The sequence below is a fragment of the Protopterus annectens genome, chromosome 9.part0 (genome assembly GCF_019279795.1).
Source record: "Protopterus annectens isolate FY-2018-M chromosome 9.part0, PAN1.0, whole genome shotgun sequence".
Classification (NCBI taxonomy): Eukaryota; Metazoa; Chordata; order Ceratodontiformes; family Protopteridae; genus Protopterus; species Protopterus annectens.
The window spans coordinates 165,108,891-165,127,623 of record NC_056743.1 but is presented as its reverse complement, the minus strand read 5'-3'; the positions used below and the strand labels follow the sequence as shown (position 1 = coordinate 165,127,623).

Here is an 18,733-nt window from a genome sequence, read left to right as displayed (position 1 = left end):
GAAAGCTCCTTCGGCACCGGCCCTTATACATGCTGTGTCGGAGTCGGCGCCGATAGTGTTGGAGCCCTTTCGGAGCCGGTCCCCTACCTTGTCGGTGCCAGAGAGAAGTCGTCTCGACCCCTTTCTACTTCCTCTAAATCCTCCAAATTGTCTGATTCAGATTTGGATAGGGTTATTCAGAGACTTTTCCAGTCTCCGGTTTTTGCAAAAATGGTCTCGGCTCCAGCCCATTCGGCCTCAGAGCCAATCCCCCCCTCGAAACTTTCGATTCCTCCTCCTCCAACCTCCTCGGAGCCGTTGGAGTCGGTGATGGTGGAGTGAGGCGGAGCCGTACAGTCGGAACCGAGACCCCTTCCAGGTTTATCGGTTCCGACCATTGTTCCTACCCTGTCCTCTGGTTCGGGGTTCGGTACCGAGACTTCCTCAGCCGGGGCCGAGGGGAACATTCTAGAACTAGGTGCCTCGGTGCCTAGTCTCCCCCTCGGGGCATCGGCTGCGGGGATTCCTAGTGCCATCATGGTCTCTCGGCCAGTGACTTCCATAGAGTCTGGAGGTCCTGCCTTTGAGGCCATGAGGAGCGCGCTGGCCATGTCCTTGCCGGCTCAGCAGGTTTCCATCTCACCGTCCCTAGACCTGGAGACTGGTGCCTCTGGTGTACTGCAGTCCCATGACAGTGGGGCCCCAGGGCCTGAGGATACCCCCGTGGGGGGTTCCCTTCTTCCGGGGGGTCCGTCCGAAACCGCTTCGGATGAGCCTCCACGGAAGAAATTGTGCAAGAGGAAGCACGTAGACTCCCAAGATGAGTCTGTCACATCTGACACTGACCTCGATGATGCGGAGGGGTCCCCAAAATCATCTTCGGATGATGTCTCTTTCTCGGATATCCTTGAGATTCTGAGACAGAGAGGAGATTGGCAGGCCAAAACCCCTTCCGCTGAGGAGTCAGTCTTCCTCAAGGCCTTCGGGGCCCAGCCCTCCGCCTCCTGGGTGTCTCCGCCCTTCGACGAATTACTTGATTTAATTTCTCGAAGGGCTTGGGAGCACCCTGATTCTGTGGAACCGGTGCCTGCAAGACCCAACAAATTCCTTTCAGCTCCCCCTCAAAAGGAATTTTTAACGAAAGGAGTTCCGATAGATGCGATGGTGGTGGCATCCGCCACACAGCAGGACGTGGCAGAGGCTTCAACGTCTATCCACCCTCCTAATAAGGATTCCAGGAGCATGGATAGGTACGGGAAGCGTACCCTTTCTTCAGCGGCCTTTACCTTACGGTCGCTGAATTACCTGTGTCATTTTACTAGGCTCCAAAGGGACCTCCTCAAAGAGCTAGGTGAGTCCCTCACAGGTAATCTACCTGAGGCGTTAGCCCACACTGTTGGCGCCCAGATGACTACCTTATCATCCATTGTGAACTCGTCCATGAGGCTCATCTCAGCGGCCGAGGGGGCGAGTAGAGCAGCGGGAACAGGCGTGGCCCTTAGGAGACACGCCTGGTTACGCTTGTGTTCCTTTGCGGAGGCCTTCAAGTCTTCCTTCGCCGATGCCCCCTTTGATGGGTCCTCTTTGTTTGGACCCAAGGTGAAAGACACACTGACTCGGTGCGAGCAGGAGGGCAAGACCTTGACTGCCGTTGGGGCCTGTTTTTCCGCTCCCTCTAGGCCTTACCCCAAGGCCCAGAGAGGAGGGAAAATGTGGTTCAGAAGAACTCAGAGGTCTTTCCCTACTCCACCCAGTGATCCCCCCTCTAGAGGCAGGGGGGGGGATTCGGGAAGACGCCGCCCTAGAGGTGGCAGAGGCCCCCGTAACTCTGGAGACCGCGATTCCTTTCGTGGTTCCTGGTACGCTGAACGTCCCTGAGTTGGTGCCCGACTGTGCAGCTCCAGAGCCAGTCGGGGATCATTTTGCGGAACACCCACAAGCTTGGGAGGCTATTACCAATGACCAGTGGGTGCTCTGGATCATTACCGGAGGCTATGTCATTCCCTTCATCAAGCCTCCCCTTCCCTTCAGGGAAATCCCGGACATGCCACCCAGTCAGCGGGATCAAGCAGCAATAGAGATTTCAAAGCTGCTACAAAAAGGAGTCATCCAACCTGTCCCCGCCGATCAGAACGGATCAGGAACTTACTCAAGACTATTTTTGGTGCCAAAAAAGACAGGGGACTTCAGGCCCATTTTGGATCTCAGTTCATTGAATCGCTTTGTGAAAAAGTCCAAATTCCGAATGATCACTCTTCAGTCCATTCTCCCACTATTGGAGAAGGACGTCTGGATGTGCTCCATAGATCTCAAGGACGCTTACTATCACATCCTGATAAGTCAAGAGTCCAGGAGTCATTTACGCTTCCGCCTGGGAGACAGTCATTTCCAGTTTCGAGCACTGCCCTTTGGTCTCACCACAGCCCCCAGGGTGTTCACCAAGTGTCTGGCAGTGGTGACTGCTCACCTGAGAAGTTTAGGATTCCAAGTATTTCCATACCTAGACGACTGGCTCCTTACTGCCACCTCCAAGCATCTACTAATTCAGGCACTCATGGCCACAGTCACCTTGGGCCATTTCCTGAGAATCACTTTCAACTGGCAAAAATTTGTGCTACAGCCATTTCAGCGTATTACCTTTATAGGCGCAGACTTAGACACAAAAAGGATGCGCGCCTTTTTACCGACAGCAAGGATTCAGGTTTTGCAGAACCAAGTTCGGTCCTGCCTCCCCCTATCAAGAGCTCCGGCCAATCTGATTCTGCAGGTATTGGGCTCCATGGCATCAACTATTCTCCTAGTCCCCTTAGCCAGACTGCACATGCGAGTGCTGCAATGGCTACTTTCGGTTCAATGGTCCTATCAACAACTCCCCTGAACCATTTGGTTATGATTACGGAAAGTTGCCGTCGAGATCTGCGTTGGTGGCTCCTCCGATCCAATCTCGACCAGGGGCGACCTTTTATCCTTCAGTCCCCCGTTGCCACTGTGACCACGGACGCCTCCCAGGTAGGGTGGGGGGGTCATTATCTGGACAAGTCTGTCCAAGGCACATGGCAACCCCAGGAAGCTCATTTGCACATCAATATCCTGGAAATGAGAGTAGTGCTACTGGTACTACAAGCTCTCCATCACGCTCTCCCGCAAGGTCTGATTGCTATCCTATCCGACAACATGTCGGTAGTTTGGTATATAAACAAGCAAGGTGGGATCAGGTTGTACCCACTGTGCAGAGAAGCCATGAGACTTTGGCACTGGGCGGTAGCTACCAACCGCTTCCTAATGGCAACGCACATACCGGGGAAATCCAATGTGATTGCGGACAGACTAAGCAGGACTATCCTGTTACCCCATGAGTGGTCCCTCAACCAAAGAGTGGCTGTGAAAATCTTCGCCAACTGGGGTCTCCCTTGCTGCGACTTGTTTGCCAGCCCCCACAATGCAAAGTGCAGAGAGTTTTTCACTCTGACCCCCTCTCAGGGACAGATTCCCAGGGACGCTCTAACCCACATTTGGCCCCCCGGTCTCCTTTATGCCTTCCCTCCGGTTCCCCTTCTGCCGAGGGTGATACAGAAGGCAATTTACCTGGGGAGCGACATGATTTTGATTGCCCCACACTGGCCTCGTCAGGTTTGGTTCCCCTTCCTTCGGAGGTATGCGGTGGAAGGTCCATGGTTTCTGGACCCGGTACCAGACCTGTTGGCTCATCAGTCAGGACAGTCTCACCCATCTCTCAGGTCCTTGAGGTTGGCTGCGTGGTTACTCCACTTCCATCCTTAGTCAGGGACAGTTCCCTCTCTCCGGAGGTTATCCACATTTTGTCTTCTTCTCACAAACCTTCCACTATCAAACTGTATTCCAGCAAATGGAAAAGGTTTGCCCTTTGGGCACAACGCACGGTATAGACCCTCTTACCGCCCCAGTACCGGAGGTCTTGAATTTCCTAGCCTCTCTTTTTCAGTTGGGCTCCTCAGTTTCCACGATTAAGGTTCAGCTAGCAGCCATCTCTAATTTTCATGTTTCTTTTGAACCTTCATTAATGGCAAACAAGCTTTGCAAATCTTTCCTTAAAGGAGCGTGGCTCCTTAGGCCCCCAATATCTCATCCTGTCCCCCCTTGGGACCTAAATTTGGTCTTGGCTGCCTTAACTGCCCGGCCCTTTGAACCGGCAGCTACCTGTGATATGAAATTCCTGTCCTGGAAAACCGCCTTTTTAGTGGCCATAACTTCGGCCAAGCGGGTTTCGGAGCTTCAGGCTCTTTGTTCAAATCCTCCTCATTTGATTTTTCACAAGGATAGAGTGTCCCTTAAATTAAATCCCTCTTTTTTACCAAAGGTAGCATCTTCGTTCTGCATTCAACAGTCCCTAGAGCTCCCTGTATTTTTTCCCAAATTCTCCAATAACGCAGAATATATTCTTCATCAGTTGGACGTCCATAGACAACTGCGTTTTTATTTGGACAGGACTACTCAGACGCGGAAATCAAATCAACTGTTTGTGTCCTTTGCAATAAACAGGTTGGGTCAACCAGTGGCTAAAACCTCCATAGCCAAATGGATTAAAGATTGCATCTCTTTCATTTATTCGCAGGCTGACAAACAGCTTCCCTTTCCAGTCAGGGCTCATTCTACCAGGGCAATGGCTACTTCTGTAGCATTTCACTCCAAATTATCAATAGATGATATTTGTGCTGCGGCAACCTGGACTTCTCCGCACACTTTCATTTCTCATTACAAATTAGATGTGGTTTCTCGAGGCAGGGCTTCCTTTGGTTCCACAGTTCTCAGGAGTGTTTTCCAATGAGCCACCCGGGATTTAGGTGCTAGGGACGCTGTCCCATCAGTCATGAATGTAGGCGAGATAGGATCCCATTACATCTTTTAGTTATGTACTTAACCATAACTTCGGATGTATGGGATCCATCTCACCTACATTCATACGACCCACCCTCCTTCCCCCTGCCATTCGGATTTAGAGGAAATGTAGGTCCATTTGGAGATCTTTTCTTGAAAAACTTTAGTTGGTTAGAGTAACTGCTAGTTTTTTCTGTGTTTGCATGTAACTATGAAAGCGAACAAACAAGATCTGGTGAAGCAGGTGTGGTGCATCCTGGGATAGAGGGTAGCCCAGCCAATAAGAGACTTCATTCTAGTATACTAGTTGGCCGAGTCGGAGCCGATGGATCGGCTCCGAACCCATCAGTCATGAATGTAGGCAAGATGGATCCCATACATCTGAAGTTATGGTAAGTACATAACTAAAAGTTTCGACTTCTATGTTACATGCATATACTGTTCAGCAGGTTGGTCTTTTATACAGCTGTTTCTTGTCATATCCATTGGAGCCTATGCCACATCTTACACAACTTTTTGTTTTCTTAAAAGCCCTCAAACAGAACAAACAACCCCGCCAACCTCCCCAAAATCTAGTAACTTAAGAATAACACACAAAGGTATGTGCATCTTCAAATATTGAAGTTTTTGCTTCCCAATAAGAACAAAATTTCTAAGTTGTTAGCCACACAGACATTCTCTAGTTAACCAAAAAGAAAGGCTGGTCATGCTAAGATGCATGGTACAGCCTCTGCTGTTAGTAAGTGCTGCTTGATTTTGTCTATATAGCTGTTTTAGCTGAGAAAACACTTGAATGCTTTCAGTAAGCACTTTCTCCAAGCCATTTCTATTTATCAAATTGTTTTCTAGTGACATGTAAACCAGACACAAAACTGCTAAGGATACCTTGTTTACCAGAAAAAAAAAATGTTATAATAGTTAGTATTCTTTTTCATTTACATGCTTTGTAATAAACTTGTTAATGGATAATCCCTAGGGTATTAATTCAGTCATTTCCCTCTGCAAGCATGGGAAAAAGCACACTGATTTTTTCTTTTGCCATACTCTCTTAACCAGACCTTTCCCCCCCCCCCCCTTTTTTTTTTTTTTTTTACATTGCAGTGCCTACATTTCTTAAAACCGAACAAAGAAAGAAAGAAGGGAAGAAAAGTAAAAAAAAAATGCACCTGTTTATATTAGTATCCCCATTGCATTTCGACAACAAAAAAAAAGCGAGAAAAAAACTGCAACTCTAATTGGTTTTGTCTCTTCTTTAAAGTTCTCCCAGCTGGGAAAACCCCTGATGGCTTTCAGAGAACATTATGTTCTAGCCAAATTCTCTCTTCTTTTTTTTTTCTTTTCCCTCAGCCATTTAGGTTTGCCACCTGTCCCTCTTTGGGCAGTTGTGTCCTGCAAAAAAAAAAAATGGCAAATGTCCTGAGATTTTAGGAGAAAAAAATATTTCTTAAGATGTCTTTAATAGTTGTATAAAACAGTTATTTTGTATCTGAAACAACTAAATGTTATATGAAATAGCATAAACAACATATGTGATAGAAGAATGAGCTTTTATTTGTGCAAAAAACTGAAGTTCTGTACTTTGCACTGGCCGTGGGTATGTATTGTCATGCAAAATCTCATGTTTCTACAAAAAATGTCCCACTTTGGGCATTTGAAAAGGTGGGAACCCTACAAGCCAGTTCCTTTCCACCAGACTGTCTCCAGTTTCTGTTTATCAGATTGTCTCCTTGTAGACATGAGAACCAGGCAGCCAGTTTCTCTTTATCAGATTGTTTCCATGGAAACATGAAGACCAGCTGCAAAATTGTTACCGAGTATACATGAATTTGTTAGAAAAAAAGGCCTCATAATATTCAGTATTCCTTTTCATTTACTTGCTCTCTCTTAAAACTGTTCAATCTAAGGTCCTTAATCCAGTCATTTTCCCATGCAAGAATGAGAAAAAAGCACATAAATTTTAACTTTTCCATGCCTTTTTAACCAGGTTCTTCTTTCCGTCCTTACCATAGTACCACCACTGCCCTTCTATCCTTTACTGACAGCATAAACAAAAAACGTAATAACAATGCTATTTCCTCTGCAATATTCGTTGACTTATCAAAAGCCTTTGATATGGTTACTCACCAACTCCTACTACATATACTGAAATCCCTCTCACTCAGCACACCAGCCATAAATTGGTTTAAATCCTACCTTGAAAACCGCCAACAGGCTGTACTATGGCAAAATAATCTCTCAAATAACCTTCCTATTACTCTTGGTGTTCCACAGCGCTCTGTCTTAGGCCCACTCCTATTCTCCATCTATATTAATGACCTTCACTCTGCACTCCATAACACCACCTGCATTCAATATGCAGATGACTCCACTATTATCTGCACTGCCACCACTCAAACTGAACTTAAATCTCTTACCCAAGAAGCTTTCAACACCATAGAACAATGGTTCTCTAAACGTTGCCTCCTCCTTAACCCAAAAAAAACTAAACTGTTACTCTTCACGCCAACCCGTAATTCAAACCCTATTCATTTCACACTTACATCCAACGGCGGCACTGTTATCTCTCCCGACACTACCACCAAACTATTAGGAATAACAATAGACAACAACCTTAACTTTGATAGTCATAATAACAATACTATAAAATCGGTCAACAAAAAACTTGGATCCCTCTATAGAATCAAGTTATTCCTTACACCAGTAGCTAGAACCACCATAGCCAGGACCCACTTAATGTCAACTCTGCTGTATGCCTCACCTGTTTACACCAATCTTTCTAAAAATAACATCAACAAGCTGGCTACATCCTATAATAATATTGCAAGATTTGCTACAGGTTCTCCCTTCCGAACTCATCACTGTCTTAACCTAAAACAACTAGACTGACTTGAATTTGCTAACCATCTCCAATATCTCCAGCTTGCAATTGTCCATAAGACCCTACATCAACCCACTAACACTCCAGTACTCTCCACAATCATTGAACCCTAAAAAAACCTCAAAAACCTGCGCTCCTCAAACAAACTACTAATAAACATTTCTAGGTCCAACAACTCATCAGGTGACTCCCTGTACTCTAACTCTGTAGGAAAACTATGGAATTTACTACCCTCTGAACTAACAACACTAACCTCTCTTCCACTCTTTAAAAAGAAACTGATGCTATACCTAAAGACTCACTGGCTCTGCAGCTGCATTCACCCTGATTAATCTTCCTTTTCAAACTTTTTCTTACTCCTACTCTCTTTATTTACTCCTAAATCAGTAAAATATCATTTTTCACAAATAAACTTTAATATATTCAGCATATTAGACCATCTCCTGTACACCACCTATTTGAAGCCTACTTCCTATGTTATCACCACTGACTACACCACGTGTATATATGGTAAAAAAAAAAAATATATATATATATATATATATATAAAATTCTCCTAAACTTTTATGGTAATTTTTAGTATGTCCTGTCATGACTTGCATATGCTTGTATAATTTTAGAACTTGATCTGCTATAACTCTGTATTTTATGTATTTGTTTATCTGTATTTGCCTTTTATGTTACTTTTGGAGCTTTTCTCCCCGGGTCTCTACTGAAAATGGACATGTATCCAGCTAGACTAGCCCGGTCAACAAATGTAAAATAAAATAAAATAAAAAATAAATAAATGTTGCATTGCCTATATTTCTCAAAACTGTACAGGAAGAAAGAAAGAAGAGGGGATTACACTTAAAAATAGCATGCAAAAAAAAACATGTACCACAAATACAGTAGTACTATTAAGAAAAGAAAATGATTTCTTTACTTACAGCTAGCTTTCTCCCCTCTCTTCCCCTCCCCAAAGCATTTTTCCAAACATTAATGACATGAAGTAGGACATATACTTTAGAGTCTCCCACAAATCCAACAGATTTTGAAAAAGTCCAACATTTCCAGATTGTCTTGTTCTGTCATATTTCACAAATATAATTATTGCATTGTAATCCCACACTATTGGTTTCATAACTGTTCTCCATCGCCCAAATCCTGTCTCTTTTTCATTTCCAACTTACTCTTGATTCTTCTAGTTAACTGCCGTGCTCCCTTCGTTCTCTCCAACATTTTCCATTGAAATACTGGAAGAGGTTTCACAGATGCACTAGTCTCTCTGTGGTCTTTAGAGCAAGAAGCAGACTCTCCATCTGTTTCACAGCTCACTTTTTGATGGACAAACTTTTGTGTTTCCTCCTTAGCATGTACTTCATCAAAAAATGATGCTGTCCCTCCAGGGAAGAATACTTTGAAGACAGCTGGGCACAACAGTTTGAATCTCACACCTGCATCTTGACATTCCCTGAATAATGGAATAATTTTGCTTCTCTTCTGCCCGGTGTACAATGAGTAATTATTCCCACAAACACTCTGCTGTCTCCTACTTTTAGTATTTTGTCCTTCTGCCATAGTTTTGTCAGAATCTACTCCCGCTGATAGGATTGCATCTTTACTATTGAAGGTATAGGTTGCTTTCTTATAGCTAGGTTTGGAGCATGCACATGATGTGCCCTTTCAACTAACAGCTCCTGCTGTGGATCCAGTTCTTATTTATGCTTCAGAAAATTAATGCAGTCTGTTCCTTCCAGCTTCTCTGATATAGCTGAAAATCCAAGACCAAGAACCACACATGGTACCAAATGATACAAGGTAATAGTAGAACCAGTCAAGAAACAGTCCACGTCAAACTAGTATCCAAACCGTTTATCGAGCGCTTTAATCAGCAACATCACCTGACTTATTCAGAATAAACACAACACATAACATCATAGTATTTATACTAAAATTCAGTCACATGTTATACTTCGGACTTTTGACTTAAATAAACAGTACCTAAAAATTGTTACCTAGAATACAATCATACCCTGCCATCTTCATTATAACAGTAAATGCTCCCTAACACATACTACAAATACTTCAGCAATGTGCTTTAAAACCATCACTTGTAAAAACGTATATATAAAATGCAATAGCCTTTCCCCACATATAACAAACCCAATACAAATAGTGTATTACCCTAGGTTATCCAAAATATGAATGCAATTTCAAAAAACTACTAATGCTGATACTATCATTGAGGCCAGGCGGACTAGTGGCATTGAATTTAAGTTGCCACAATAATGCCCTAAAGTTGAGAACTTCCTCCCAGGGATCTCCCCATGGGTCTGATGTCACTTTCTCAACAACTAAAAACTTAAAAGTGTGACCAGAAAACTGGGATACATGTTTAAGTAAAGTACTATTTGGACCGGCAGTTCTGATGTCCCAAATATGTTCGTATATCCTATCTTTAAGACTCCTCTTGGTCTTACCTATATAAAACCCAGTAGAATGGGAACAGATAGCAGCATTTACAACTTCCTTCGTAATACAGGAGAAATTCCCTTGTGCCCTAACCCTTATACCGTTGCTAACTATTTTATCAACTGTGACAATATGGGTACACTGGGCACAAAAACCACAGGCCTGGGTCTCCCTCACCTGCCGAAAATCAGAATAGTTCATCCCTTGCAATAAGTCTTTAAATGACTTTCCCCTTCTAAAAATTACACAGGGATGTGTTCCTAACTTATCTATGGTATCTGCCTGACTGTTGAACACAATCCAGTTCTTCTTCAATGCATCCATAATAGCACCATAGTCAGCAGAAAACCTAGTAACAAAGAAGGACAGGAGGGTGTCTGAAGATTTATGTCCTTCAGAGTCATTGTGTGCACATATAGTACCATAATTCATCTGCGGGCAATCCAATGCCTTGCTAAGCAGTGGACTATACCCCTGCTGTCCTTTTAGCACTAACTTCATCAAAGGCCCTCTCAATTAACTTAATAGGGTACCCTCTCGCTAGCATCATAGCTTCCATAATTCTACACTGCCCATAAAAATCCACGTCCTTACTGACCATGAGTGAAATACGGACATATTGCCCTTTCATAGGCCCTTCTTTACGTGGTCTGGGTGACAACTATGATAATGCAGTAGACTGTTACTATAGGTGGCCTTTCTATATAAGTTACTAACCAGGCACTTTACTAACTAGGACGTCCAGATAATTCATGCCATCCTTGTTATACTCATATGTAAACTTAAGAAAACATGTAGTACTATTCATGAAATTCACAAAATCTTTCACATCATTTTCATCTCCCTTCCATATAAAAAACAAATTGTCAATATATCGCAAATATAAAACCCATGATCCAATGAAACGGGAATTAAATAAAAATTTTTGTTCCCACATTAGCATAATGATATTTGCAAAAATGGGGGCAGAACATGTCCCCCATAGCAACCCCTGTCCGTTGCATAAAAAACTGGCCTTCAAAAAAGACAAAGTTATACTTCAAAACTATTTCCATAAGGCTTACCAAAACCGAAACATCATTGTTGCTGAACCTGTTTGAATCAAAAAGATATTCCTTGAACCATTCCAGCACAAGAATATGTGGAATAACATTGAATAAATTCACAACGTCCACCGTCAAAAATGAGCCATCTTCTATACCAACCAATCCATTCAGTTTTTTCAAAAAATGCCATGAATCAATACAAATATGCTGCTCGTCCTTCAAAACAGTCTTCAGTCTATGATCAATATATTTACCAATAAAAAAGGTTTTAGAGCCAGCTACACTAACTGTGGTTCTCATCAGGGGGTCATACAAATTCTTATGAATTTTAGGAGTACCGAAAATGTTCGATACATAGGATGGTTAACACTGAGGAAATGATACAAATCTGTATCAATTTGGCCTTGATCCAACAGATCTTTCAAGGCCAAATCTATTTTGTAAGGTGATATATTAACAAAATTACGTGAAACTTCCTCATAAAGCACACCATCCCATAACAATGTATTCATTCTGTTGTTATAATCATTTTTTGTCATTATGACCACCCCGCCACTTTATCAGGCTTCATAACTCGCAATGTTTTGTCAGACACCAACTTATTTAGTAAGAGTCTTTCACTGGCATTCAAATTCCACATACATTGTTGTTACTCATAAGAGCCCTGAAGTCAAATTCACACAATGCTTCAAACATATTCTCAACACACTGGGTAAGGGAGGATTGAATGTGCTACTTCTACGTAATGTGTTATCACACGTCATTTCAGACCCAAACAGTAAACGCAAATTTAATTTTCTAGCAAAAACCTTCAAATCTAAAATTAATTCCACCAAATTTGCCTTTGCAGTAGGAACAAAATTAAAACCTTTGCCAAGTACATCGGGTAGTCCCAAATCCAGCCATTGTAAAGAATAATTGTGTACAACAAAATCACTTTTCGTATTCACATATGCATTATAACCACAAACATCTGAATCATGTAAATTATAGTCAATAGTCTGACGAGTACCTCGGTCAACAGTTTTCAATATTCCGTGACTCGCCAGATGAAGTTCCAATTACTTTAATTAAATAGATTCCCTTGCTGGTACCTCCCCTGCTGTCGATTCCACTGAGTCCTGTATTGCAGTCTTCTTGCTTGATTCCGTATCCTCTGGGATCTGCATGGAAGGTCCTGCCCTAAAGGGGCCTCATTGGTCAGTCGCTCTTCAGCTCTCCCACCAGGAACCTCATTACCTCCTGATGAATTAGACACAGTCTGAGTTAACTTAGTGGGTGGAGGTTTTGGGTAAGCAGTACTAGCCTGATAGGCTGCAATGTCCCTTTGTAACTTTTTGCCTTTCCTTAATTGGATATCACCTATAGCACTATCAGTCTTATTCAAAATTGCTTTATAAGCTGAAATCGACGTTTCAAACAATAAGTCATCATGCAGAATTTTATCCAAGTCCATCAGTTCTGCATATAACATGTCAATTGAAGTTTGATTGTGTTTCATAAGCACTTCCAACAACTCCATACCTTGTCTATCAAATAGAGCTAACAATTCTCGATGTAACACAGAATCATTGATAAGTCCATTAGGGTACTTCCAACTACGTAACCCTTTGTGAACCAGTTTGTTTTTAATACACTCTCGAAAATATTTATTTTCAACTTGTAATTTTCTTGCTTTAAGTAACTTTGTTTCAAAAGATGTTAGTGTCTCTTGAAAAGTTCCCCTCTCATTAACCACATTGTTAGAACAAATGACAGAAATGTCTCTGTTAAACCAAGCTGCAAAACTAATATTATCACCTCCGGATGTGAGCCCATCACGAACCTCTGTAAACACCTGCACATTGTTGTGTCCCTGTCCAGGTGGAATACTGATGCTCAAAGATGAATTAAGGTTAGAAATACCTTGAGAGCCATGGGATACCTCCCTGGAAATTTGTTGTAATAATTGAGTCAAAAGTCCTATGTTATCCACAGGGTCACTGCCCAACACAATTATGCGTGAACCAGAACTCATCCCTGGTTCCACAAACAACCAAGACCAAGAACCACACACGGTACCAAACGATACAAGGTAATAGTAGAACCAGTCAAGAAACAGTCCACGCCAAACTAGTATCCAAACCATTTGAGCGCTTTCGTCAGCAATATCACCTGACTGTGCAGCTGAAAATCCCACGTTTTCACTGCGTGCTCTGTCCTCTAATTCTATTATTTTTTGAAACCTCTCTTCCTGAACAGTCTTATTTCCAGCCAGCCTTTTCTTCATTTTGACCTCTGATTTTTGCAGCCTTATCATATCTGAATATCTGTTTAATGCTTCTTCCATTTTTCCAATTTTTTGTTGTTTGTGTTTGTTGATATACTCCATCAGTGTTTTATTTTAACCAGGTCTGTATGCAGTTGTCTTATATCCTCCTGTAGGTTATTAGAAGTCATGTCTGAAGGTTGCATTGATTTTTGCTGAACAGCTGCAGAACTTTCCCCAGTCAGTGTTTCTTCCTCACTTTTTTATAGCTGATTTTCTCCAGGTCTTCTGTATTTCTTTATTCCTGGCATCTAGCCAGTTACTGACATTTTCCCATAAACACAAGTCTACTGGCCGTCTCTGCTGAGTTTCTGTTTTCACACTGGGAGCGGTAGAAATGAGCTGTTAGCCAATGTGCAGCCATCTTGGTAGTCCGAGGCTCCTAGCAGTGAGCAGAAATACCTTTATGCTAGCCACATTCTGTATTGTTATGTTGGGAGATTTAAAAAACTAACATTGCTTAAAAAGGCATTATAGAGGTTGGGTAAGGTTTTTGTCACTATTAGAAGCATTGGTAGTATTGGTGCAAGCCATCCCAGGCAGGTAGTTAGGATTCTGTACCTTCTCCTTCCAGACTGATATGTGTTGGACCCCCTTTGAATGACACCAGAATCTAAGCCAATTATAGATGTCAGTAATCTTTTATTTGTATTGTGGTATTCTTGGTGAAGGTAAAATGCTCAAGGCTAGGTTTATACATGCCTTGGACACATTCTGAGAGCTCCATCATGTTTCCCCTTCATATAGTTCAGGAAGGTATGTCTTAGGCCATGTACTTCCACGTGTATTAAGACTGTATCATATGTGTACTTGTGATGCAAGGACGTGAGTGCATGTGTGATGTGGTAAGTTGTGGCCCCTAATATGCAACTGACTGTGACCCTTGTCTTGCTCATCCAGATGAGCGGTGCATCAGTGTGTCTCATTATGGAGTCATGTATGACTAGGATGTTAGATTGTGTGGAAGTGTGTCTTGTGGGCTTTTGAATTAAGACACTGTGAGTTATAGATGCTGCCTGAAGTGAGTTACTGTGAGGTTGGTGAGGGTGTTTGTTTTTTTAGGTTACATTTAAGAGGCCTTTGTGACTTAGGTATGTTACTTTTAAAACCTCAACATGTATAGGTCTGTGTGTTTAGTCTGGTGTATGTGAAAATGTATAGTGCAGTGTTTTGTATTTCTGACAACCTGTTTGCTGTTTCTAGTGTCTATATGTGAGAGCACTGCCTCCAATAGCATTGTGTAATTGCATCTTTTTCACATTGTGCCAGTTTAAGTATGAGGTGGTTATCAGTAAACAATGAAACAGTTTCTTTGGGCTATTTTGAACACTAGGAATTTATGAAGAAAGTTCTGTAGGGAAAGTTAAAGGTTTGGGCTCCCTGTGTTTGTACAGTGCACATTGTACAATGAGCATTGTCGCTTAAACGTGACTAACGTAACACAGACAGAATTCAAACAGTTCACTAGCCAACAACAGAAAACCGCAATCACAGGTTATCTTAACAGTCACAAGCCTAGAAATGACTCCTTTCCCCTGTGTTCTGCTAGAATTTAAAACCAAAGTTTTCTCTTGCACAGATCACAAAAAAATAAAATAAAAAAGTGTAATTAAGTTAATGCTGAATAAATGCAAAGGAAATGCAATAAGTAGTTACCATGAATGTTTCAGACTAATAGTTTGACCAAATCAGTGTATATCCAGTGGCATGGTCACCAAGCGTTGAGTAGGTATGAGAAAATGAGTCAAGTACCACATAAACATGACTAACTTATGCAGGTAGAGAAATTAAAAAAAAATAAAAAATCAAACGTCCAACTGGCCAATAACAGAGCAGCAGATTCTCAGGTTCTTTTAGCAGTCACAGGCTCAGAAATGATTGTTTCTCTACTGACACTAGAGTTTAAAACCAGCACATTCCTTGCTATAGGTCACAAAAGGTAAGTAAATATAAGTGCATGTCTATCAAGTTTATACTGCTGGTAAAACAAATGCAGTGAGTACTTATCAGAGATGTTTTCAGGCTGATTTTTTGACCAAAGCAGTGCATGTCTGATGGTGTGCTTGCCAAGTATTGAGTGGCTCTAATTAAATGAGCCCAAGTGTTGCTCAAACATGACTACCTTATAAGGCAGAGAAAGTTTAGCTTTACACTCAAGGAACTGAGCTTCTTTGCTGCTGCTTTCCTGTAGAATTCAAAGTTTTGAGCCTTTATTTGGCTTGATGAGCAAAAGTGTCTCACCTACCTCCATCTTTTCTATGTTATCTCTGACAACTGCTAAGGAATTATTCTGTCATAGCATATTTGACAAACAGAAAAATTGCACAGCAGCGTACTGTGGCAAGAGATTTTGAGAGAATCCCTTAAGAGAGTCTGTTATAGTATGTCATGCTGCCCTTACCACCTCCTGCTCTGACGTCCCTGTTCCTTTGTCCTTGTATGATCTGTTTTTCCCTCTCTTTTGTTAACCCCCTGCCATGACCATCACCACCAAACTGGATCTGTTTGAGAGGTGTAGGGCACAGCATCTGTTTTTGCTTCTGAGGCCATTGCTTTCATAAAGTTTTGTTCATCAACCCGGGTAAGATGAGAAGTATAGAATTGTTTTACCTGACTTGAAACATCACATAGTGGTGCCTTTAGTAATTTTTCCTGGAAGTGCTGATGAAAGCTTCACCCTAGAGTAATGTCTGTGGCTAAGGATATTTATGTTGGTTTAAACCTGTTATGAGAAATTTCTGAACTGTTTGCTGTTACTCATAAGTTCTTTTGAAGCTATACTGTTTATTTACGTGGGGACTGATGTATGATTTTGCTATGTGGTTTATGGCCAAGATTGTTAGTCCTAGAAAGATGTCAGCTGATGTATCTTGACCTGGCAGCTTTCCAACTGATTTACAGTAGTCATAGTCATTTTGGTGAGTCATTCTCATGACATAACTGCATTTTAATGTTTTCTGTAGGTTCACAACCTGTTTTGTCTGACATTAACGTCACACCATCTTATCCTGAAGCTGGTGCTCCAGTTCATCTAAAACTTGATATAACAAGTTTTGCACCGAAAGATATCACTGTAAGGTGGTTCAAAGGGTCAGACATTATTTCAGCCTCATATATTAAAACCAACTCTCCAAGGATTGCAGACAATGGCTTGTATTTTACGGAATCAGAGTTTACCTTTTCTCCAGAGAAACATGATCAAAATGTCTTCATTAGATGTGAAGTCCATCATTTAACAACAGAGGAAATTAAAGAAAAGGGCTGCTATCTAAAACTTAAAGGTGAGTAATTGCTTTGTATGGAGTCTGCAAATTGCACTGCATGTACAAAAGTAAATGTGTTAATGCTTGAAGCAAATATGGTTTACCCCACTCCAAACTGCTCATGCAGACTGAATCTTTACATCTAGAGAGGAATGGGAATATCATTTTAAAAAGCTAACAATTTTTCTTCTGGCATCCTTCTCATAGCAAGTTAAAAGTGTAGATGAGTTTGTATTTTTCCTGTATCTGTACATTTTCTAGACTTTGGTCTAAGCTATGAGTGGACTGATTATATGTGTGTATAGCTGTCTATTGTGAATGCTTTTTAATCCTTGGGACAGAAGGCCCTTACTTTGGTTGCATGTGCACATAGCAACTTGATGACATTTATTACAACCCCTCTTTTGTTACCCTGTGGCAATGAAGATTGTGTGAGAGGAATCTATGAATGAAAGCACTGGCTTGTCATTTGGCTTCAGTAATAGTTACAACCTTTTTATGTTTGGATATTGAATCCCATCAAGTATTTAGTTCTTACTAAATTGAAAATCATCTATTTTTATCAAGATCTTCTAAAAACAGGTAGTATTTTTAGAAAGTTTTGCTTCCATTGCAAGTTGGCAAGTTGATTTATTAAAATGTAATTATTTTCTGGCTTATATGTTTAGTAGTTCTGTAAATTTGGTTTTGCATTAAAGTTTATGCCCAAGGGTGGAAGAGAAGCACTAGTATACCTCAGTCCTCACTGTTGATGCCATGGGATTTATATACATTAGTGGCAAGTGAACCTGTAGTAGAGGTAAGAGCCACTGCCACTCCACTAGTGAGATGTGGAAGTGCGACATGCAGAAAGCACTCCTCGCGATTGATGTGGTATAGCATCTGATGCTGGTAAAATGCATTGATAGTACATCATATCTGTTAGATATGTTAACAAGAAGTAATTGTTAAAAACAGGAAAACCTTCATGATAGCTTTCGTTAAAATAAATTAATGTGAAAAATGTGTTTCTGAAGTATGCTCTAATGTAACATTGAGCAAATATATTTCTCCTTTACTTATTTTTTTGACAATCTAGTTAGCTTTTTTTAAAGTATGAGTTCTGTGTAACATTGATTATATCAGCACATAATATCATGTACAGCTTGCCACAGGTATAAAACTGAAACCAGAATATTTTGAACTGTACAGCTCTGGTTGGCTCCTACCATACCATAGATTCAGTTGTTTTTCAGTTCGTAGATGATTACATAGCTGTATATATAGGGTGTGTGTGTATATATACACATATACACACACACACACACACATATATATATGTGTATGTGTGTATATGCTGACTATACCCTAGCAATGCTAAGAAAGTCCCATCTGTTATTGCAGTCATGTAGTCCTGTTGGCCCTCAACTGACCCATTTCCCCTTCTCACCTGATGTAGCATTATCATCCTTTGGGGGAGATTTTTTTATTTTTATTTATTTATTTGTCTTTGTTGACTGAGAGTGTCCAAATGGACAGAGCCGTTTTACAGGAGATGCTGGGGAGGAAAGTTCCATCACGGTACATTTATATTAACAAGTGAATTTCAGACAGTTAAAAAAAAAAAGTCACATTTCCTCTGAAGAAACAAACATAATTACAGTACAGGTACATACAGTAATGTATTTACATCAGCATGTAAATGTACAGTCCTAGTACTGCTAAAATGTACTTGCGTGTATACCCTACCCCAACAACATGGAGGTTAAAACCAGAAGTAAATGGATTTATACTGTATAAGGGAAAACGTTGTAAAGATGTTTGGTGTTCTAACATTTCAGTACAGAGACGCTTGTAAAGAGTTCAAGAGATAGAATTAAGAGTGTAGTTGAGAAGTATTTAAACAGTTACGTAGAAGTGGATATTTTAGTATAGTATAGGAGGATAATGTTAATAGGACTTGAGCAATAGA

At 41.3% G+C, this 18,733-nt stretch overlaps 1 protein-coding gene across 1 annotated transcript in view; it reads left to right on the top strand.

Annotated features, from left to right (window-relative positions):
• The window catches only part of LOC122811112, a 1,431,540-nt gene that overhangs the window by 1,259,254 nt on the left and 153,553 nt on the right, over positions 1-18,733 (top strand). Inside the window, exon 10 of the mRNA XM_044082706.1 lies at positions 16,483-16,800. Within this exon, the coding sequence (XP_043938641.1) occupies positions 16,483-16,800 (318 nt within the window). The remainder of the gene's footprint in view (positions 1-16,482; positions 16,801-18,733) is intronic.